Source organism: Passer domesticus, chromosome 1 (genome assembly GCF_036417665.1).
Source record: "Passer domesticus isolate bPasDom1 chromosome 1, bPasDom1.hap1, whole genome shotgun sequence".
NCBI classification, from domain to species: Eukaryota; Metazoa; Chordata; class Aves; order Passeriformes; family Passeridae; genus Passer; species Passer domesticus.
The window spans coordinates 73,368,630-73,393,766 of NC_087474.1; the positions used below are offsets into that span (position 1 = coordinate 73,368,630).

A 25,137-nucleotide genomic window follows, 5' to 3' on the forward strand; every position below is an offset into this window, starting at 1 on the left:
ACCTGTTCTCAAACAGGAAGTCAGTCCAAATATTAATATTCCCAAAGGGTTGTTAGCTCCTTAAATTTAACTGTTGTGCTCACTGAGGCAAAAACATACTGTTATTTTACTCCCCTGCCTCGGAATGACCAGGAAAAACAGGTTGAGATAGCCAAACTTTCACTACAAACAGAACTTCTTCAAACTGGCCCATGGCTGTAAGCAGCACACAGTAGCCAGCAGAAGTGGGATAGGCAAACACATACACACATCAACAAGACATCTGAGGTGCACTAAAAGAGTTTTATCAGTATGTATATTTCCCAGGAATTCACTATTCAAGAGTTTCTTTACTGTGTCTGTAAAATTGATTGATGCCTGACTTTTTTTATATTGACTCTTAAAGAATTTGTTCAATTTCCACCACACTGCTCCACGTTTTGTAGCGTCCTTGAGCTTAATGCACTGTGTGCAAGGCTGACAAGCTATTCTGTCAGATCCAGTTTGTGCAGTTTCACCTGGCTGAATGTTCCCACCAAGGTCTGAACTCATTCACAGCCCAATTCATTTCCATTGCCCTGGCACTTCACTCAGGAATGCTCAAGAATGCCCAGGAGTGTCCTGAGCCCCTCTGAACACTGTGGTGTGAAGCAACATCCAGGCACAAAAAACACTGGGAATTGGGGTGAAAATTTTCACTTCTCCTAAGCTTCCCAGCCACTAAGCTTTTCAGTTGCAATAGGAAATCCAATAGGAATTGTTCATCTGAAACTCCTGATGGGCTTTGACAATCCTAGAGAGGAGGAAAGAGCATATGCCTGTGCACATTAATGTACTGCTGAAGGAAACATGGTATCCCTTCTGAATCTCACAGTGAAATAAGTGGAGATGGAAAAATTAGGCACCTTCTTATACAAGTCCAGACACTACACACTCACTTTGCATCTTACTGGTACAATCACAATTATATCACTGAGAGCCCTGCAAATCTAATAAAATATTTTACTTTTAGAGACTTCTCAGTGTCTGTGTTTTTGAGAAGTACTAATCACATAAGAAAAAAGAGCCTAAATTACTCATGTCTCATTTCAAAGCTAGAAGAAGCTGAAAACAGAAACCTACTATTTTTATGTGTTCCACTGCTTTTACTTCTGCTCAGGGCCATCCAATCCATAAATTCAATTCAAAAGTAACATAAAATATGCATATGTTTACGTAAAGGCTAAAAATGTTATACAAATGGCAAGAATGGGAATGGCTTTTAAATGATACAGCAAAAGCAACAAAATAAAACATGAATAGTAAGAACTAGAACATACACCACTTTATGCCTCTCCAACTCGTTCCAGCTTACTGAGTTATTCAATATCTTTTACTTATATATCTCTATATATCTATATATATTGCACTTGAATAAGTTGCTCTTCAAGGTTCAGTCCCTAAGTTGAGTCATTACATGTTTCTTAATACACTTAATCTCACAGAATAGCTACTCACATCAATCCACACCCAGCACATGCTGCGAAAACATAATTTATGAGCTACTTCTCTTCAGTATCTGGATTTTGACTAGGTTTTTAAGACTAGCAAGAGGAAAGTAAAAATGAATACATGCAAGCATGTGTAAATGCGCAATAATCACAGCTACTCATGCTTGTTGTCTTCCTGCCATCTAGATTCAGCCTCTACTTTGCTCCTCAGATATCATATGCCTCATATCTTTTATCTTCAACCACTGAGCAGAAGTTCATTCCAAATTAGCAATCAGCTTAATAATTAAAAAACTTGCACCTACACAGAATAAAATGGACTGGTAGAACAATGCGCTTTAGGGCAAAATTTATGCTTTTCTTTACAATGCCAGTGTTATCTAACATGATGGATTTAATAGGAAACACCTAGACGTAACTGAAAGCAAAATTTGACCTGAAATATCTGAAACAGAGGTGTAAAGCAAAGTACAACTTGATCTTATGCTTGATCTTATGTAAGCAAAAGTCAATTGTTATTTGCTGCTTTGTGTTATCCAAGTGATGTTGGTAATAACTATTTAAAAAAATGGGAAAGATCACAGTGCAAAATAAAATGAAGTGAAATCTTAGCCTAGCACTGATCTGGGGCTAGCATGACTTTAAGGCAATCTGTGCTTTGTTTATCCTCTCCTTGCCTGCCCACTGGGCTGCAGGACAGAAGACAAGCTGAGAAAATACTGTGAGCCAAGGAGCTGGCCTAGATGCCTGCCTGAGATACCTAAAGGCAAGCTTAGCTTTGGACGAGGTGCTGCTGGTTGTCTCTTGCAGTGTCTCTGTGGGAGTTATTGCCTGGGCAGATCCAGGACTTCCGCAGGCATTTCACCTGATGTGAAAGGGCTGACACGGGAGTGGTGAGTCACACCACACCTCTTGTGCATGCTCTGCTCCTCCACAGGTAAGGTCTTCTGCTGTCAGATCCTGCAGTGAACGAGGTACTGTCAACATCTGTTTGGGACACGTCTGGCAGAAAGAACTGGAGCCACACCTTACATTGTATTGAGGGAACTGCCATCTCATTTAAGCATTCTCCCATGATATGCAGCATGGAAAAATGAAACAAAATTCTCCAGAAGTGCACTCTGAGCAATCTCAAAGCAGACAGTATTAAAAGGATGGGAAACAGCTCAGGTTTTAGTAACATGCAGTGGCCCACTGGCTGCAGAGGATATACTGTGGCACAAAAATAATTGCAGGCAATTGGCAAGAAGAGACAGGTCAGTGTGCTCATGTTAGCTTAGGGCTGATTCCAATTTCTTAAAATATTATCAATTTCCTAGCCTGATACTGAGTGAAATTTAATTAAAGTGGTGTTTGATTTTAAGTATTTCACCATAATATCAGCTACCCACTCAGTAAAACACTGCTCTCGTCACAGACATACTGACTGTAGTTTGCACAGCACTTGCTTCTTCTCCATGGAGGGCTGATTGGTCCCATGATGATCATGCTCCTCCTGATTTCCAGCTGGTACATTTCATTAAGAGACAGCTAAAACTGCCTCAGTGGTTTCCTCATATTACTCATAAACAGTTGGTTTGACTACCAAGGGGATGCCAAGGAGTCAGGAACAGGATGAGAGGGTGGCTTTTGAGAGTCTCTTCCTACACAGAGGTCATCCCACTTCAAAAGGCTTTGGGAAACATTCTCATGAGCAACTGAAAATGCCTAAAGATCTCCTGGAGACTAAGGGGATCAATGCATTCACATTATTCAAGAAAAATGAAACAGGAAAAATTAACTAAACAATGAGCCAGAAATCAGCATTTTGTAAACAATCTCCTATTTGTTATTCATCAACAAAATTTTGTTCCACAGTTATCTCCTCTAATGAATGTGTGTGCATTTTTTGTGCTATTCTTTCCTTGAGAGCATTACTTAAAACAGTGTTCTCTATTTGGAGTGCCTTAGATACACAGCAGAAAGCCTCCTGCATAAAGCCTTCTCTGCATTTTTACAGAGGGTCAGGCCTGTTGTCACTGAAGGTGATGAGATTTTACAATCAAGTTTAACAGACAAAAGGATGGCCTATATCATCTGCTGCAGGCAGGCAATGAATGTAGTGAGCTCCAATATGTCTATAGATTCCAGGGGAAAAAAGTAGGACATAAGCATATATACATAAAGGTTTTACAGAAATAGCAGGCGTTAGATGAATAGGGAGACTCTGCCCTACCAGCTGCAAACCAACTATCATATAGTTCTAGGGCTTCTGAATATTAGCCTTGTTTTTATCCAGCTTCTCTGCAGCACAAGAAGCATCATTAGACCAGCGGCACAAGTACTTTGCTTAGCCCATACCTTGCCACATATGCTTGAAAAAGCTATTGCTGTGCTTACCTTAACCTACAGGGAATTTCAGACCAAGGACACACAGCAATTTATTCACAATATGCATACTGGTACTGTGCTTGCTCTCACAGTGGCTAAGAGAGAGCTCTGCTCTTCTGGAGATACTGCTGGGTTTATTAGATAATGCAATCCTCAAAGCCCCTCTTCTGTTTCTCTCATTTATCTGTGCAGTGAACTATGATTTGGCCTACTTTCAATTAGCACAGAAGGGAAGCGTCTCAGCTCTCTTCCCCTGTGGCTTTTCTATCCTGTGTATTTGCAGTGTTCACTTTTATAGCCTTTCCTTCTAGGGATACAGGAAAGAAAACAGACCAATATAACTCATTTTGCAACATGGGGCAACAAGGTTACTCCAATATACACAGTATTTCCAGGATGAAATGATGTTGCCAAGACAACAGATATCACAGGTAAAAGCCACTCTTCCTCAGGGCACATAATTCCACAGATAAATTCTGAAGATCCTGGTCAAATACAAGTTCTTTCTCTCATTTTGCTGATAAGGACAATAGGAGAAAGATGTCATGACTATGCTGAAGAGCTCACAGCCAGCTCAATTCAATAAATGAACCAGTGCCAGAAGACAACTAAATTGTAAAACAGTTATGTCTTCACTAACAACAGGGGCTCCAGGCCTCTGGAAACCAATGTGCAGGTGTCAGCACACGGGCTCACCCATGGGATGCTGTTAATGGTTCCTGACTGATGGGAGGCAGCGGCCAGGGACTAGCTCATGGCCTTCTACAAAAGCAGCTCAGGTAACGCCTTCTCAATAGATCAAAGAATACTGAAAATAATGCCCTGACCAAAATATGAATTAGCATTCATTTTGTTAATTCAGTTGCCCCAATTCAAGCCTCAGCTGCCTGCATTCAGAGGGTGTAACAGTATGAGTGACACAGCTGAGGCTTGGCTTGATCTAAGTGCAGTCACTCAAACGAGGGCAGCTGAGTTAAGCCAGTCTCACAATCCTTGCAGTGAAATCAGAAAATGGACTAATCTGCTAGACTAAAATGGGGGGATTTTGATTGGTTTTGTCAGCTTCTTGCGGTGCATTTTAGCCTGCAGGAATGTTGTCTGCACATTAATGCCAGAAATACCACAGCGTCACTGGCCTCTCGTTTCAGCACAATGCTTTTGCAGATTCAGATGCAAAAAACCAACATCAATATTTAGAGGTAGCCATTCCAAACTGGAAGTTTTCTGGGGCGTAAACATCACATCTAAATAAAAGATAGTGCATGGACTCAGTTACTAGCAGGGATGAGTATGTGTGCCAGGGCTCCTGCATCGCTGCTGCCAGCATGAGAGTTCTGTGTTATGGAGATCAACAATGGATGCCTGGCTGACTGTGTGGTCAGTTCAGATCCATCACTAATTAAGAGCAGCTGTTGCTGATTTCATTATTTTAATTTATAAACCAATACACATGGATTTTCTGTAATAATCTTCCCACAGTTCTGCATTTGTCTGCCTTCAGAGTAACCCCCTGATCTCTCCCAGGGGTGTGATCAAAGCCCTGCAAACACCTTCTCACCCTGGCTGTTTCCAAAGCAAATGGAAGCATGAGGACACACAAGGATTCTACACTGATCATAAAATCCCAAATAATTTCCATAAACAATTTCTCAGAAACTTCTTATTCTGATGTGTATCTTCCTTACAGAAGTACATTTGATGAGAGATGTTGCAGATATTTTGAAGTTAATACTGAGGTTGTAAAAGGACGCCATATGTGCTGCCACTCTTCTAAACTCATCAGCCAGACTAAAACAAGAAGAGCCAAAGTATCCTTTTCTATAGCATCCAGCCAATGTCTTGCTTTCTCCTATCCCTTTCTGCATATTTTTAGCAGCAGCAATGGCTTCCTTGTCTTTATATGCCTTCATTGGTAATTCCACTACCTCTTTCCAATTTTAGCAAACTTTAGGATAAAAGATCGTAAATTTGTAGTGTTTCTAAAGTTCTGGAAGGCTGGTTAGGGAAACTTGACCCAAATTGCCATTCCTAGGCTTGCCATTCCTTGCCACTCCAGACAGCAAAAGATTCAGGAAGGAGCAACCCATACAAAATTGTGTTTCAAAACTTCTGTTTCTTATGGAATTATTGAGTTGCATTTTTTCCACAATTATAAACTAGAATCCTTCAGATTGGGGATTGAGATGGTGTACAGGAAGCTACTAGCTGGTGAGAAAAAACATTACACTAAGCACACTGTAGCCCAAATGTCATCTAATATTTCACTAACAGTCAACTACATCTTTTTTTTTTTAACTGATGTTTTATATATCTGTAGCATATTTTCTTATTAGATGGGAAACTGGGAGGAATGCTACCATGACTACTTAATACAGACTTCATCCCATGCCCACAAAAAACAGAGAGAATAAAATGATCATTTTTATGGGGCTTTTGATCAGGTCCATAAAGCACGCAGGCTATTAGGTGTACATGCACAGTTTTGAAAATATAAGTGTCAGTACAGAAGTGTAAATGTAGTATTGATTCTTGATGATAGTGACAGAAATTCACAGGCTTCAAATGGTCTTGAGGCAGAACTTGACTATAAAAAGTTGCAAGGGTGCTTTCTATATATATGTGCATACCCTGGAAACATTCTGCCTGGACATATTGTTTTATTACTGCAAAGATCAAAGTCCCACAGTCTTCTTTTGGCAACAGAGCACCTCAGAAAGGTGATTGTGCAGCTGGCAGAAGCCTTCCTGGCCCGTGCATATGAGCAAAGGCTTTTGGTATTTAGCAACTGCCTGCCAGGCACCCTGTGCTCAGTGAGGACAGTGGCAGAATTCATCAGCTTCAGCAGGAAGAAAATCAAACTCACTGCCAACCACTTTCAGCACAAATACATGTCACTGCCTTCAGGTAGAAGCATATCTGGACCTTCTTTGGTCCTTCCTCAGAGTAGTGCTTATCTGTGCACATTCAGCTGTCAGCCCCATGCTACTTTTAACTAAGGAATTAATGAAGAACACATGGTGACCAAGAGCTTCCTGCAAAACACAGGGAAGCAAGCAATTGATGTTTTCAGATTCAAGTGGTAGTCAAATTCCATGTAGCTTTTCTTTTAGAATAGGCAAACAGTGCTGTTGGATAAATTTAAAAAGTGTGATTCACCACAGCAAAAGGATGATTTTTACTGCCTGTTTTGATAAATAGAATTGTTTGGATTGCCAGATTAACTTGAAGAGATGCAAATAGAACTCTGAGGACATAAATGACTGATAGTGTTAATTACCAAATTAAAACCTTTTATAGAGGAACTAAGGTCTGTCCTTCAAAAATGCACCTATGCATACTCATCTGCAAAATAAGAGACTGAGAAACTCCATTTTTCAACCTAGAAACATATACCTGCTACTCTAGCAAGAACAAATAGCAAGTCATGTTCAGCATAATGCATCTATTCTACCACTACTTTTACCTAAAAGTGTGGAATATCCTGTAGATAATAAGCAATTCAGATGCAGTTAAAGATAGTATTATGTCTTCAGCCTACACAAACAAATAGTAACCAAATTAAGTCTTATTTTTAACTACTTCTTTATACAGACATTATACTGTGGAACCGAAACATTCCTCTGAAAGTGCATCAATAAAACAAATTTTTAATATTCAGGATATCTGTATGTAATAGGGAGTTCAACTTCTAAAAGGAATGAGTACTTTCCCCCATGTTTTTGGTTTCCAAGATGTTCTTCTATCTTTTAGAAATCCTTTTTATTACCATAATTCCAAAGTCTCTCTGAATTACTTGACTTTTTGAGCTGCAGGTCTGAAGAAACCCTACACATAGAGAGACTGACACCTGCCCCCCCCCCCCCCCCGCAAAAAAAAAAAAAGAAAAAAAAAGACCTGGTCAAATTTCAGTTAAGTCCTGCAATACCAAAGAGTCCAGTATTTACAGGTGTTGTTTGCAACAAGACTGGGATGGGTTAGCAGCAGAATTTGGAAGAGAACACAACAGTTTTTCCTCATCAATAACTGTTCTAATCACCACCCTGGACTTCCTTTGCCCAGACCCTCAGGCAGTTCAAGTAGCCAGGTGCAGCTTTCACCAAATAGAGCCTCTAGAACCCATCTCTTGTGACAACTCAGGTTGTCTGATCTACTCTTTCCTCCACATTAGCTCCACTGTGATGGGTGCTCAGAAAGAGCAATCTGAATTCCAGATTCAAGGAGGATCACCAATGCCACATTAAACACTTATGTGGACACTTTAATTCAGAACTAAATTAGCTTTAATGAATTAAAATAAAATGAATGAGTTTATGAACTGCATAAACATCCACCCAAGGGTTTATGATGTTATATCTAATATGTTTCATATTTATGGTTTAAATAATTCAAGTTACAATGTATAAACAAGCCCTAGAATAAAAAAGATTTAGACCAAGGTTTCTATGAATCTGTTCTTCATGAAGCTATCTTTGATTTTCCAATTCATAATCTGAGTTTTCCTATTAAACCTCTGTATATAGGGCAATTTAGTTTCTCTTTCTAGCAACTATTTATTATTCCTCAACATACTAGCCCCAGCATCCCTGGAAAGAGCTCATGAAGTTAATGGTTGTGTCTGGGTGATTGCCATCCATGTTTCAGACCCCCGCAAATGTGGAATTCTCATCCCTGCTGCCAATACCCTATATATCTAACTGTATGTGCCTTTTTAATGCAGCTCATGGACACGGAAATAAAGGGCAACTACCGTGATTAAAAAGCCCTGTCAGACTAGACCCACTGGGCTGCATGCTCACATGACCAAACCAACCCATTTCCCAATCACAACACGGGTCACATGTCACAGCAGGACTCGCTCGAGGTTCTGCCATGCTGGCCTCCGGGATTCCTGCTTCATTTCCCCCCTGCGGGAAACACCAAGCAGGAGCAGAACAGTATTCTAGGAATAAAACTTCCTCAACAGCACTTCTCAGTGAAAGCAGCATTGTGAAGACACATTTCCTCGTGGCCTCGTTTCACTGTGAAATGTTCAGATTTTCTCCTGTCCCTTTACAAAAGCAGTGAAAACCCAAAGAACAAAAGCCAGTGGTCTGAGAAATACTAATTAATATCCATGCTTCACATGCAATCTGAATATAAAATACAGCTTCAACCCATTTTGCTGTTAAACGAAATAATTCTAAAATAACCTGTAAGGACACAGTCTGATGAAGACCCTCCATTCACAAGCCATGGCAATAGAAACTGAGGATGTACAACAACTTTTTACACAAGAATGAGCTTATTCCAAACACACATTCTCTCTCCCCACAGCCAGATATTCCATTATTGCTGATTTGTTGCTAAAACACTTAAAACATTTCCAAAGGCCGTTGTTCTCTAATCCATATGCCATGAAGAAGCTTATGCTATGAACAGCATCTATTTTCAATCATCACAATTTGTACTTTTTCTAATGGATTAATTGTATAATATTATTTTAACATGAATGCACTGTTGTAGAATTATATTGCAGCATTACAGTTTGGGTGGCCTCATATAATCTTCACACAGCAGCTGGAAATGTAATTAGCATAAAAACCAAACAGCCTCATTAAACATCTCTTTCCTGTAAGAAGGGACACATTTAGAGGCCTCGTTTCACATGTTCCATTACAGCTGGCACGGGGGTAGAACAATCCCTAAATGCATTTTTCAGCCCAGCTAAGCAAAGCCCACTTCTTAAACCCTGGAAATGTTCTGCAGCACATCTCAGGAAGACACAGTGATATTGCTCTGTAGTGGAATACACGCTCCCAGGGGAGTGATTGTTTCCTCCATTCTTGAACTAGGAGCTTCCAGTTGGCAATTCAAGTATAAAAATAGACAACTGCTTTCACTGCCTTCCTTGTACAAATCAGATCTGCAACTTCCAAATGCATTTCCATTCTTTTAATCTCCTTAAAATGACAAATCTGAAAATGCTGGCAATTTAAAATACCAGCAATGGAGGCAAACACCAGCCATCACTTTCCCTTGCTATTAAGTTTCTTCTGCCACCTTAGCTTTGGGCTGTTTATCTAATTGTGAGGCTGAAAACGACCACTGGCTTTAAAAAATCTCTGTGAATCTTTGGTTCCACAGCAGTAAGCAGATACACAAGATAGTTTTGCTCCCTCTACAGAATGGCAAAAGATGAAATTTTTTAAACGTTGTCTACAGTTTTGCATGAATTCCGGTACACTTTTGTGCCAATTTCTCAAAAGACATTAAGAAAATGTCAGTGCATACAAAAAGAAGTTATGTGCAATCCTAGAATTTTTTTTTTCACTTTCAAAATTCAGAACACATGAAGTGTGCCGTTTTGGATCAATGCAAAAATAGAACTGTGTATGGATTTTAATTTTTATTCAGTCCTTGAACGCAAGCAGTGTAACACTTCAACAGACCTAAGATACAAATGGTACAAATGGTTTCCTGTCTACCAGGCCATTTTATATTTGAAATTCAGGTTTTTAACAATACTAAATAATATCTGGTTCCAATTTCAAACAGAAATGCAAATTTACATAAAAACTCTTCTCAGATTATACTAGAAAACACTGAAATATAATTTTTTTTCATGTAAAAATATTTGTTTCATTCAATGTGCATTTAGGAACAGCCCAAGTTCCTGCAAAATGCTGCTTTTCTTCAGACAATGACAGCTTGTGCTTCCCTCAAATAATCACAACACAGTGAACATAGCAGCCCTTTCTAACTCTGAAAAGCAGTGGTACTGTTGGTTTTTAATAAAACCAGAGCTCTTTTTTTTGCAAGTTTGGACTTAGTTTTATAAAAGTGCAATTTTTCTCTCTTCTCCCAAAATCTAGCAATGCCTTAATGCTGTATGAGCTGCTCCAGCACAGCAAAAATACCTGGCTTGGACCAGCATCCATATCACCTGCTTGCTGTTTCACTTCAAAAGGGTCCCTAGGGGTTTTACACAGAAATATTAACAGGCTTTTTCATGGAGGAGAACAGGAAGGACTCTGAGGTATTTCAGGCTTCAGGGTGGCTTCAGACCTAGCTAGCCTGGAAGGGACACCCTGCTCTCTCTTTGAGCACTGATTCAGAATTCAGAATTATATTTCCAAGTCATCAGAATATGAGCATCAGGGAAGAAAAAACCATAATTACTTCTGTTCTCCATATCTAAACCTAGAGACAGTCTGACTCGAAAGTATAAGAGGAATTGTAACTGAAATATTAATACTTTTCACATGGGACCACAGCAGAAATGAAATAAAATTCAGAACAACAGAATGGGACCATAAAGTGCTTTAAAACAGTTATCCTTGTTAGACAATAATCCAAACAAAACCACTCTTTTCAACAAAAATAGAATCTCTGCAGATAGATGTCAATAACCTGGCACTTGGGAAAACCACACCAAGTCTCTCACCCCATAGACCACCTCCCCAGAAGTACAGGCAGGGGTGAGGCAGGCATGTCTGCAGTCTGTGCTTCTCCTTCATTTCCCCAGGCAAGGTCTCACCTAAATTGCATGACCAGTTTAATACCCTAAGGGTTTTATATGAAAAAACACAAGAGGCAATTACTGGCAAAGCAGAAGGTTTAAAAGAAGCACTGGCAACATATGATTGAATGTCTCCCAACGGGAATATTGTGAAAGAAAAGTTTAAAATATCTACCTGTTGTAATTAGAAACAGTCAGCAGTAGGAATCAAATAATCTGGGTATGGTTTATGAATAACAGTTTGTTTAATTGAACAGCTTTACCACATTTTGTTTTCTTCATGTTATTTATCAAAAACACTGAAAGATCCTTGCCTGTAAGTGTTGCCAATTTAAGCAATCCCCTCTGCTGACTGGGAGACTTAACTTACATAAACACACTGACATATGATTTTTTTATAGGGTATCTTTAAAAAAATTCTGGTTGGGAAAAACAAAGCATCAAGGATTAACAAGTGGAAAATAAAAAAAGATTCAGGCACAGAATTAATATTAAGCGAGACAGCTAAAAATTGGATGAGTCAGCTTTGTTGAGGCTCACTTAGTATTTTAAATGGCTTGAGAGTGAAAGCAAATGAAGAGCATGTTATACCCTCCCCAAAAAGTAAACTGAAAAAATCCAGTGTAGGCAGTGTCTACACTCTTTGGCTTAAATTTTAGATCCAGAGTGTAGACCTCCTCTATTCCTACTTAACAGAGTAACTGCTAGCAAGAGAAGATTGTCATCTTCTGTACAGATAACTATTAAAATAGTCTTAACGCCCTTAGGCAGCAGATCAATCCACAGACCTGCCCTGAATGCCCTTTTCCCCCAAGCCAACTGATGATGCTTGGCTCAAAATAGTTTGCCTTTTGGCTCTTCTGATGTTCTGGTCTACTTCAGCCCCAGACTTCATCCTTTCCAACTCCCTAGTCCTACACCTTGAGACAGGTTCTTGAACATCAAACTCTACAATTTTAGCTAAGCCAATGAAGCCTTAAATGAAAAAGGAGCAGATCTTCCCTATTCTCAGGAGGATACCCCAAGAATGAGGCAAGAAAGTCACAGTCGTGTCTTCCCTGATCACAGACCAGGACATGGCTCGCTAGCTCACCCATGGATTTTGGGATGGGAACTACGGCACCAGAGGACTGATATGTGATCACTGCCTTGTGGAGGAGGATTGTAAGTATTTCTAGGAAGGGAAACTGGGACACAAGTAGAAAGAGGTTTCAATGTACCTAGGAGGAAAGGCTGAGTTCAAAAGATTTCCTTTCCCACTTTTCTCTTGTTATTCCAACTAGTGTCCTTCAAGTACAAGTTACCTGCTTCCTTCTCCCTTTTCCCTGAGCACTGTGATTCAGGAAGCAAGGATGGTGGAAGACAGATGCACCAATTTTTTAAAATGAAGGTCACCAGAAATAGGAAATGACAAAACAAGATGTTTTTCTCTACTCAAAATCCTCCAAGCAGCCAAAACATTTTTTTTCTGAAAGGTTGCAAACAGTTGGCTTTTGATGAAAGTAGCGATAAAAAACCTTCAAAAATATTTCAAGTAAGTGCAGAATCTATTTCCCCTCAAGCTTCTTGGTTTCAGAAGCAGTTCCTTCTCCAAAACATCTCCAGGAAATGACATTTCAGTATGTGTACAGCACTGCAATAAAACAGCAACACACCCAGGAACATTTTTCAAGTTCATAGCAAGGCGAGCAGAAGATCAAGGTATTAAAAAAAATGACAAAGGTCTAGCAGTGGAGACAGTCAGCTTGCTCTCTTGCTATCTGCTTTGCTAATTCTCAGAGAGCCTCATTTCGCTTTTAAAACCTTGACCAGTCTTCTAGAGCCATCCCAGCTGCATCCAGCCAAGGAAATGTGCTTGAGTATAGAAAATGATGTTTCTTCCTGGCTTCTTCTGCCATGAGAAGAACTTCTCAAGAACTTCTGCTCCTTGTCAGCTGCAAGAAACCATCCTCTCAACAGACAGAATCAACGTCCAGAAGTTTGCCTGTTCTCCCAGCTTTATAATACCTCACATTTTTGTTGAGAGGGCCTTGGTCCTGCGTGGAAATAAAGGCTTCCACACTTCATGTAAAAATCTTTGCTAAGTTTAAAAACATACAGCATACCTTTCACTGCAGCATGATTAACAGTGTGGCAGAGTTTGGTATCTTTGTCTAAGTCCCTGTATATGGAACTTCAGTGTCCAGAGAGTTTGTGTTGTGGGAGTCTCATCAACCATCAAGAAATTTCCAATAGGATGTTCTGTGATAAAATGATTTGCAGACCTGACACTGAAAACCACATTGTGCCGGTGGGAACTTCACTTCTGTCCAGGAGGAGAACTGTGAGAATTAACTTATTTCTGTTCCTGCTGAAGTACACTGGTGTCCCCCACAGAGTGTAATCTCCCTGTTTTCTGAGATCATGCCTAGCCAAAGCCCATCTTTCATTCACAGTGCACATTCCTGACACCTTCTTAACACAGCACCTTCCAGCAGAAGAGGTTGCTCAGATCAAACCCAATGGCTCATCTGGTGCTTCCCATCTGCACACAGATCACCCTACCCGTGATCTTCTCTACCTGCTCTGGCTGCTTTATGAAACACCTAATGGTGATCTCACAGAGACCAGCTGCGAGGCAAAGGCATGAAATGCCCACATCAAACCCATGACTCCTACCTTTGTTACCAAGTCAGCACCAAGGCAATGTCAGACTTTGGACCCTTCTGCAAAGTCACTACATGGATACCAAAATCAGCGTAACCTATAAACGTATAAACTCTACGAAACATGAACAACCTTTTGACCCTCTGCTTGTCAGTGACAATACAATAACAAAGATGGAGGATGGGGGACTTATGCTCAAATACCACCATTTGAGTATTGATGTGCTGAGAGAAGTCATATGTAGTAAGCCTAACACTGAGGTTCTCCATCAATCAAATTACATACTGTCTCACCTCATGCAATTACCAGGTGTCAGAAAATAACTTTTCCTATCACCTAAAAGGTTTTTTGCTCATTGACTGCTGAACTGTATTTTAAAACATTCATCTCTGAATAACTAAGCAGAGCTTTTAGTCTGATAAAGATATAGATATAAAATGTTAGCACTTAGAAATACCAAGAAAAAGGCAGCCTTTCAACCTTACATATCAGCTTGACTCTTTTTGTCCTTTCTCAGAGAAGAATCTCCCATTAATTTCAGAGGAAATTTCATCAGCTTAGGCCATGTGTTTTGACCCTTACCACTTTTGACATTTAAAATAATTGAATCCATTGTTGCAGCAAATAAGGGCCTAATAAAATACTTGTATTAGTATCTATTTTTTGATAATTACTGATGTTCTACGCAGGTGGGAAAGCTTGGGTGCATGCCTGTAGGACACTAATGGGAATGGTTTTTTTCCAAGTGTCACATTTATCAGTGCACAAGAAGAAAATAAGCCTGTATTATGAAGTTTCATGCTGGCTCTCATTATGCCATCTCACAAGCTTGTCCTTTGATTTATTATAAAGATTAAATATATTTTCTCAGTGAGATCAGAGGTACTAGACAAGAGGTCATAAAAATGCTGACATGAAAATGCTAGCTTTCCATGTGTCAAATCTTTTGTACTACAAATCCAAGGTTCAACCAATGCTTCTTATTTGCTGGGGGGTCTTGTAGGGTGCTGGTGGATTCCTGTTCCTCAGGGTTGGGGATGATGGAAACTGTGGGGTCCCAGCTCTCACATAGTCCAGAAGCAAATCTCTATCCCTGCCTTCAAATTTGTGCTCAGCAAATTTAACATCCTTGTCAATTTTCCTGCAGTTAGTAGCAGGGGAGCTGACAGGAATACCAATTTTGCAGAGCAGCTTCAGGATACTGTTAACTTACTAGAAATAAAAATTTTCAGAAAAAAATAAGAAAGGTTTTGGATTCAACTGAGATCAAACACGGTACTGTGACTGACAAATGTTCCTGGAGACCCAGCTCTTAAATTGGTTTTTCAGATACTGAACTCACTCTTACTAGGGGAGAAGATATGCTGGCATGTCTGGTAAAACTTCCTATTCTTTTGAGAAGAGAAAATATATGTTTTCAATCTGGTTTTAATCACTGTGTGCTTTCCAAGTATTGTGGTAATGGAGCAAATCTTAGCAATACTTTTTGTAATGCCCAGAGTGGACTATGGAGCCATATTCCATCCAGCTTCAAACCAGTCAGTCTAACCACAGCAGCATGCAGCTCAGCCTCATCAGCTGGAGCTGCAGAAACCATAAAATCAACTGTAGGGAAGATTTGGCCACCCATGGTACCTCCTGAACAGCCATGGTTATTCTCCTAGTTGTAACCAACCAAGGCAGCATGCTGAAACTAGATTCAAAGCAGTTGTCACCACAGTGTCCACATATCCCTAAGAGCTGCATGGTTTTCATGGAAATCCTACTACACTACACTGTGGTTATGACTGATGCAGAACATGAAAGGTAAGTCTTTTGTTTAGCAGAAAGATGTCATTTTTGGTGACAATAGATTCTCAGCTGTCCAGTCAAAAAAAATGATCATCACTCAGAGTGATATAGCCATCTATTCCACTTCCTTAGTTTTTAGCTGACAAATCAGAAAGCAGCCTAAACAGCACACAGTAAAGAACTAATTCAGGTACAAACTCTGAAAACACTTGTTCTGCATTTAAACTCATTCAAGAATTTACACTTAGTTCAATGAGATTTCTCACCCCATTGTGGGCCACTTTCAGGAGTACTGGATTTGGTGTGCCACAGATACACCCAAGTAGTGCCTGAAACCTTCCACTGTGCAATACACAGGGCAGAAAAGCAACTGATTGTAACTCAAGCCACTTCTGACACTTGAAGGAGCAAGATATTGCTTTCTTTCTAGTGAAAACTAGAAGAAATCTGGAGAAACTCCATGTTTTCTCACAGATAATCCAGGCTAAAGACTTGCAGAACCAAATGTAGTAATTATTGGCTATCATGAAAAAAACAAGGAAAATAAACTTCCAAACAGATTGCAGAGCTTTCACCACGCAACCATGCAACAATACCTACATCTGGTATTATTGCTCAGACCAATTTACATTTTAAATCCATTTTTTTTTCAGTTTCCTTTTTTTTTTTTTTTAATAAAAAAGGGTCTTGGACTAGAAGTGCAAGAAAGCAGTGGCAAAAGGAGGAGCGTGGCAGGAACTGAGATTCGGTTTTCTCAGAAAAAAAGGGACACATCATTCCTGCCCAATGGAATGAATAATTTCTGGTTATGCAAGTTACTCAACACAATGGCAACTTCTTTATCCTGTATTTTTCTCACTCCTTTATTAGCTCTCACAGGAGATTAAATGTGGCTAAATCGACCACTAGCATTATCTTTTCATACTGATTTTTCCTTTATTCATAATCTCCTGAATCAATATTCAAAGCTTTCTTTTGGGTTAGGCTCTAGCTCTAGTAGCAGAACCTGAAAATGCAGCTTTGGTGAGCTGCTGCTTTAATTGCAGTGCACCTAATGTGTCATTTTGAGGTTTTTAAAGAAAAAGTTTGTAACAAAGTTAAAGATCTTAGAATCTGATTAATCTCTCCAAGCCAAACTTCAAGAGTTGAAATACATATAAACTGGCTGTATTATAAATTTTCAGCCTTGATGAGCAAAAAGTTCCAGATTAATAAACCGACCCCAATGCGACTGTTACCTGCTGAAGTGTGCTTAAATTTTTCACTCTTCTTCTTCCTCCATTTCCATGGCTTAAAAAGTCTCCCGAGAGTGGCAAATTTGCTCCTTCTTCTGATTGGAGGCGTGTGAGTCCCAGGTACTAGAGAATCTGAACGCATTGCAGCCAGTCTTTCCACCTCTTCAGCTGTAATTTCGGCAAGAAAAAGAGAAAAACACAAGGAAGGTGGGAAGTGAAATAAATGCTTTAATAAGTTATCAGAAAAACACACAGATGGTCAAAATTTTTCATGGACACAGAGAAGAGTAACAAAGGGAAAAAGTTGTAGTCCTTCTTATTTTAACATTATTTCCTTTTCTTTTAGTGAAATCATTACTCTACTGTAAAGAACATTAGTAGCAACAAGATTCAACAGGAATATGGGTTATTATGTTATAAAAATTATGGCTTTTAACAAATTGTTCTACATCACTCTAGACAGCTGGCAGTTCAGCTATCAGCCATTCCTGGGGAAGTGTGACGGAGAATGGTGAAAAGAAAGTTCAAAAAAACCAATGCAATATAATTTAAAAGAAATATTAAAAGGTTTTTTTTTAATTGCAGTGGAAATAAACATTTCATTTTACTAATATTTATTAAGAGCAAGGACCCTGACAAATAATGACCCTTTGGTACCATTATTGTGTCCATTAAAATTGCTTGGGTTACAAAAAGGAGCTATATTAGAACTTCCTAGTGAAAGCGCGGGTGCTAAAATTCATAGAATCATAGAATTCTTTAGGATAAAAAAGATCTCTAAGATGGGGTCTAGCTGTTAACCCAGCACTGCCAAGCCCACTCCTAAACCACATCCCCAAGTGCCGGACTTACACATCTTTTAAATTCTTCCAAAGATGGTGACTGCACCCGTTTCCTGGCAGCCTGTTTCAATGCTTTACAACCATTTCCATGAAGAACTTTGTCCTAATATGCAATCTAAAAGCTCCCTGGTGCTACTTGAGGCCATTTCCTCTAGTTCTACCACTGGTTAACTGGGAGAAGAGGCTGACCTCCACCTGGCTACACCTTCCTTTTAGGTCATTCTAGAGACCTATAAGGTCCCCCCAAGCCTCCTTTTCTCCTCAGAATCTCTCGTGCCTCAGACCCTTATGATAAGACCTGTGCTCCAGAACCTTTACCAGCCCTCCTCCAGTGTCTTTCTTGTAGTGTGTCTTTCTTTCAAGTCTAGTTCCATTTTTCTGCCCACTCACTGCCCTCCAATTCTTATGCTTAGCTTTTAACATTTAAACGTTTAATTTTAAATTTCAATACAGTCCCCACGTAGGGCCGAATTCCCTTAAAGGGGATAGAGTTTTTCACTGAGCTTCTGTTTGTAAGATTTCAGTTATCTGCTATCTTTACACTATAATACATCATGATAGCCTCCATACTGAAAAAAAACCCCTGAAGAATTTAAATTACCCTTCCTACTTGATGAAAACAAGAGAGGTCTGGGGAGGGTCACTTGACATAGTTATATTGCATGGTCCCCCTGTCTCACATTTGCAAGGCAAAATTTATGCTGATAGTTTTGGGAAACAACATCTCTGTCATTAGAGGCACAGAGAAAGAAAAGCCAGGACCACAAAGAAAGCACCAACAGAGGGAAGGTACCAGCAACATGAGAGGTTGTCTCTGTGCCACAGCTGCATAGCTCAGTCAGAATACAAGCAGGGGCTTTGTGCGGTTTGTTGTTGTTATTTTTGTTTGGTTGGTTTTTTGAAGTTGTTGTTGGTGTGGGTTTTTTAACTTTTTTTTTTTTAAGGGATACCATTTCCCAGACATGTGCTGTAATGTGACACTGCCACTAACACTGATTTGAGTGGTTTGCACACACAGTCCAGATCCATAAAGACAGGATGCATATTGTCACCTCTCCTGCCCTGAAGACAACAGCCCAGTGTTTCTATTCACCACTCGTATTTTAAATATTAACCTCAGGCATGAGCTTGAGCTCAGGAACCTCAGCAAGAACACTGGTTTGAAGGGATGAGCACGCCCACTCCACACTGACAGATCCACCAGAGATTTTGGCTGGCAAATTCTTATGTATCTCAATGGAAATTTTTTCAAGGCTTTAAGTGAGCCAAATTTAGGTTGGTTTTCATGGGAACAGCCAGAGACGCATTTTTAACACAAAGGAGGTTTCATTATCAGAACTCCAACTGAACTACTATTTGAGTCCCTCAGGTTTTTGCAAGAAGGTTGGTTATTATGTTATTGCTCTTTTGTTTGTTTTGAATGTTAACATGCAACATAATCATTTTTTCCTGTAAAATATCAGTGCCAGATACAGCTGCCTGTAACTTTCCAAAGAAGAAAAAGCTAGCCAGCAAGATAGAGTGAGCCCAGATATTTCAGTGGAAATGGTTAAAAACTGCTGCTCTTTGGGGTAATAAAGACAGACCTTTCTGAGAACATCTCTTTTCAATTTAAAGCAGAGGGAATAAAAGATAATCTGGCCAAAGCATTTCATTCTGTTCCAGCTCTTTGTGCCTGACTGCCTGGAGAAATACCTTCTTATCCAAAGAACCCATTACAAGGCTCTGTCCTGTACAGGGGCTGGGACATGCTGTATCAAGGCTGGGAATTGCCTGCTTATGCTGAATAAACTATATGGGTAAAAAGAAGAGGAAATCAGAAATTTCCTAATGCTTTCTGATTTCACTGGAACCTGCTGGGCCTTGAAGACCAGCAGACCACTGCCCTCTGTATGCAGATCCAAAGGGACCACTCCATTTCCCCTTCCTTCATTTTTGAGATACCTCTAGTTCAAGCAGCTAAGATTCCACTGTGTTCCACTGCTGTGATTTTTTAGAGATGCTGCTAAGAGCAACAGGCTGGTATTGTCTTTGGTGTCTTACTTGGGGATACAGGAAGTGGCCCACTGGGCAAACTGGGAGTGACATGCTACTGCCCCTGCTGCTGAATTAGGCTTCCTGCTAATAGACCTACAGCTGAAACATATTGAAATTCCTCTTGCTGCTCACCCCCTCTCCTTTTCACCATCACTGAGCCAAGATTTCTGCTACCCAGGCACCTTCGTTATGAAATCTCTGAGGTGCAACAACTTCTCTTTGCTAGCTGGTCCTAACTGGTATTGTTGAGGCCATTTCCTGGAGCACCGACACCCCTTAAAGACACTCTCCTTTCACAACACAACTCTGTCTCACACCAGCTGTGCTCTCACTGCCCCTGGGGAAGCTTTTTCCACTCAGGGTAAATGAGTATGGATTTACAGTCAGGCAAAACTAACACTGGAGTCAAAAAGAATTTACCCAGAGGGTGGGTTCACTAAAAGCCAAACACAGTGTCAAAACCATTTCCATATTTTGACTGCTCTTCCCTGAATTTCAGTATTGTCTTACACACAAATCTGTGGCCTCAGAGTCCTGCAGTGCCTGGCATCAGTCATGAAAGTGTCCCTTCTCCTTCATCCTCTCCAAACACACACACAGCTCCAAGCTAATGCAAGTAACCACTCTTTTTCCTTCTCATTCGCATTTCTGAGAAGGACATGATTTTTTTCCATGAGAAATGCTCTCAAGAGCACTGCTAATTCAAAGCATAATAATCACTGGCTAGGAATAAACCACATTAGCATAAAGCCATGACAGTTTTAATACAGCAAGAATAAAAGCAGACCACGATGCAAGAAGCAAATGCCAGAATTCTGCGCTCTTCTTTGCTGCTGCATCTTTTGCTCAAGTTGGCTGGGTTTCTCTGCCTTTTTGGCTCATAATAACTATTGACTGGCTGTGGGCTGCGACACCCACTGCTGACAGCAGGCTCCGTAGGCTGATTTCACACCTTTGCTGTTCCCAAAAAAGCTGGTACTTGCAGGAATGGAAAGTAACCCAGACCTTGCACTCTTTTTCTGGTTTTTTTTTGTCTTCAAAGAGGAAAGCAGTCCCAGCAGTCCCAGCCTGATCAGTCTGCTGAACTGGGAGAGGGAGCAGCCGTGTGCATTAGTACCTGTAGTCACATTGCAGAGATCTCATCTTGACGCTGGTGCACAAATGTGATGTTTATGGGTCACGGGTGCTGCTGATACTCAGTGCTTTTGGGAACTTGTTCTGATTTTTTTCCCAGGATATGAGAGATCTTTCTGAGACACAAAGAAATCCTGGGACCTGCTCTTACAGTAAGAGGGTGATGCACTCCCCTCCCACTTTCTTCTCTCCAACCTGTCATTTCATAGCTAGCAATGGGGAAACTAAACTTGAGAGTTTTTCATAGGCTGTTTGGTTGTGAGACAGCTCTCAAGATTTTACTGTAGCTCTTAAAAATCCTGAAGTTCATATAGACTTTATATAGGGCTTAAGCAAGATTTGGGGTTTTAATGAAAAAATGCCACCACAAACTGAAGTACTTTGCATCCAAGTAATATTAAAAAAAAATAAATTACATGTTTCAAACATATTACAAAGAAAGGATGAGACCAGGCCATCTTGAACCTGTTCTGTATGTTCTTATGATTTTCCCACATCTTTCAGTAGGGTGTTGATTTCCAGAAAGTCCAGTAAGACACAACATAGCGGTCACCTACTTTTTGGATTTGAGAAGCACAGCACACAGCACGCAGATCAAAAGCCCTCCCACAGACAACATAACTTATGAAGTTTTCCTGGAGAATGACAGCCACTTTTGTCATTCCCACCACTGTCTGGGAATCACTTCATCTATTAATGTTGCTGATATGTAATACCACAATCTCCAGCTTCCATTTAAAAAAAAAACAACCACCCACTATTACAGCATTTGGGTATAAAGAGTGATTTCACTGCTGAAATCCCACTGATGGTCTTTAACATTACCTTCCTCACTGGTAATCACACCAAGTTCTCTCTGACACCTTTTCTTAACACTCATTTTTCATAATCAGACACATGATTATCTTAATCAAAAGGAAATTTACTTCACAAAGCTAGATTTTAATTTTCCCTAGGAAGCTCCAGTGGCTACTTTGTGCTTTCTGTTACATTTGCACAAATCTGTAGTAACAGGCTGAAAATTATCTTGGCCCTAAAGATGCAATTAACTAAATGTGTCATATTCTTAAATGACAAGAACTCTATATAAATAAAACCCCCTAATATAATGCTACTTATTGCCAACCCACATCCAACCAGTCTTTATTGTACAGATAAGTTTCCAACAAACTCCTGTTCTTTTGAACATGCACCCCAAATATCCTTCAGGCTGCATGGACCTTATTCTAGCAGCTTTGTTCAACACAAGATGCAGACACACCATATGTCTTTTTGAAATGACAGGAAACCTGAACAACTCCTCTAATTGCCGAGCACTTATGTCTACTCTTTACCCAAATGGGAACACTTTCAATTAAAAAAACACCTTGTTTTTCTTTCAGGAAAATGGATTATTTTCTGTTCTTCTATTATCTTACGTTCAGTTGTTTCCCTTTAATTTCCTTTTGCACCTGGAATTAATTTCCATCAGCCTTGCCTTTACAATGTGAATTACCCATTTAAACTTTTCCTAACACCACAAAGGTCTGTTTTCCAATGAAAACAAGGCATGCCATGCTGCAGTCTAAATGCGTCTTGCCAAATGAGCATGATTACCTATCTGGTGGAGAACAGCTCCCAATGGACCTATGCATTTCCAGTGGCAGTGAGCTGGCATAGTGATTTTATGAGCCATGAAGAGCCTGTCAGTAGCTTTCCTCTGCATGCTAAGCAGCACTCACATGTTCCAAACCCCTGCCAATTATTCTTGCTCAAAGGTGTGCAGCACTTTGCACTGTGTCCAAGAATGGAATCTCTCATCTCTTAACCTTGCCTTTTTCAGCACAGGTACCATACCATGGTACTGCTCTACTCTCAGCTACAATCTCTCTATCACAGTCTATTTATTTCTCTTGTTGGCACAGAAGTGCAGAGAATAGTTTTGGAAGTCTAATCCCTCTAGGACCCTGCTTTTGACTCATCCCCATTTTGACGTAAAACGTAAATTATTCATGCAGATTGCAATCTGAAAGCCACTTTTTTAACCTCTGCAAACTACACTGCACTGAATGCATCACTCTAAACATGTCTTTATAGATATGAATTCTCTCAAAACACCAGGTATTTTCTGTATCTAAGATAGTACATAAGATTTTCACTTGCAACAAAAGCACTTTATCAGGTTATGTCACCAATAGCTATATAATCTCTTCCTAAAAACCTGTAACTATAGAAAATAAGGATTTTTAGATTTCTTTCATATCAACTGTTTTGTGTATCCTTTATTGCTCTTATTACTCACTAGGTTTTCTGTCTTTTATGCATTTATTTCATACAGATTGAAGATTAAATCAAATAAACAGTACTGTAGCTCATCATTGTCATGTTCCCAGACACTGGAACAGACACCACAGGTCTATCCTGGGCATCACACACAATGTCTGGAGACTCAGCAGCTCCAAAATAGGACTCAGAGCAGTCACTATAAGTGGAACGCATCCAAAAACCAACCAAGAGAAAAACAGGGCCAGCAAAAGCAGAAGAGATCTCACACTGTTCTTGGGGCTACAGTTCCACAGGTAACAGGAATTGCTCCAGTAAAAAAACTTCAGCTTGAAAGAAAGGGATATTTTACCCTTCCTAATTGACAAGCAGGGAGGAGATGCACAGTTTGCGCTTTTAAGAAAGCAGAGGAAGTAAGATGAGATGCAAGGACTTTTCTGTTAGAGCAGGCAGAGAACTTATTTGGGAGAAAGGAGAATCATGGGGTCACTTTCATTCTTCCATCTGAAAAGGCTTAAGCCCACATCTCTGATTTTCCTAGGGAACACTCTTCATATGATGATGGATGAAGAAGCACATCCATCCGCTGAAACTGTTATTTTAAAGAATTCAAGACCTGCTGGGTTTGAAAGACAGCATTAGTGATAGTTATGGCACTGACCTGCCAGCATAAACACCCTTCTTCCAACACTGTTCCTGGGCTTTACTGTGGGTTCTTTACTGCTTCACTTATGTATTGAAAGAAATTACTGTTCACAGCTGTGATTTGTTGAAAGCCTAATCCTGCCCAGTTCTGTACAAAGGAGAATAAAGAGGAATGAAGATACTGCTTCTCACTGTTTCACTGTTGTCTCTTTTTTGTTGTTGTTGTTGTTTTGTTTTGGTTTTTTTTTTTTGCCTTTTTTTTTTTTTTTTTTTTTTTGCTTCTGGTAGGGGATCTTCTGTTTGAGGCATGAGGGGAGAGATGAGAAAGGTGTGGTGCTGTCTCCTTTTTCCTTTCCCCATACTGCAAAAGCAGAAGAGTATGGATGGGTAGATGGAGCCCTGTTAGCAGAGCTTGCTGGGTACCCAGGGAGAGGGACCCATGTTTCAGCCTGTGAAGAACTGCCACAAAAATCTCATGTTCTGGTGCAAATGTCAACAACAAGAAGAATTTCCCACCTAGGGCATTGACTCTAAGGTAATCACACTGCCACACTAAAAGCTCAGCTGGCAGAGGTATCAGAAGAATACTACTCTTCAAACCTCCTCTAAAGGTATTTTGCCAAGAAGGAGATTAAATCTCACAACACCAAAAAATTCATAAGAGAAAGCTGAGCACAAGTCATACCCACAGAACTACTAAAATTCCAGGCTCTAACTTTATGTACAACAAATGTAAAACAAATTAAATGCTATGAGACAAAACAGTTGCAGTGGGATTTGTGATTCTCACCTTACAAGTGGGCATCAACCACTGGAACATCAGTAACTCCAATACACATTGAGTTGGTTTGGGCTGGGATAGAGCTAATTTTCTTCAGAGAACTAGGTTTTAGATTTTTTACCAATACTGAGAACAGTGTTGATAACACAGGGATGCTTTTGCTGCTGCTGAGCAGGGCTTGTACAGTGTCAAGGCCTTTTCAGTCCCCACATGGTTGCAGCAGCAAGGAGGCTGGGGATACACAGGGTGCTGGGAGGGGCCACAGCAGGCACAGCCAAACCTGACTGACCGAAGGGGTATTCCATACCACAGAGTGTCATGTTCAGAGTGCCAAAGCTGGGGAAGAAGAAGGAAAGGGGAGATGTTTGGAGTGATGGCATTTGTCTTCCCAGGTCATTGTGATAGGGCTCCCTTTTCTGGAGATTGC

The 25,137-nt window shown here is 40.1% G+C and overlaps 1 protein-coding gene across 10 annotated transcripts in view; it reads right to left on the reverse strand.

The window, feature by feature from the left end:
- The window catches only part of PHACTR1 (phosphatase and actin regulator 1), a 300,542-nt gene that overhangs the window by 100,801 nt on the left and 174,604 nt on the right, over nt 1–25,137 (reverse strand). For all 10 annotated transcript variants that reach the window (XR_010364616.1, XM_064424383.1, XM_064424373.1 and 7 more), the window contains one exon: nt 17,013–17,177. Coding sequence is in view for 9 of the 10 variants with exons in the window: in XM_064424383.1 (XP_064280453.1) it covers nt 17,013–17,177 (165 nt within the window). In the remaining variant the exon portion in view is untranslated. The remainder of the gene's footprint in view (nt 1–17,012; nt 17,178–25,137) is intronic.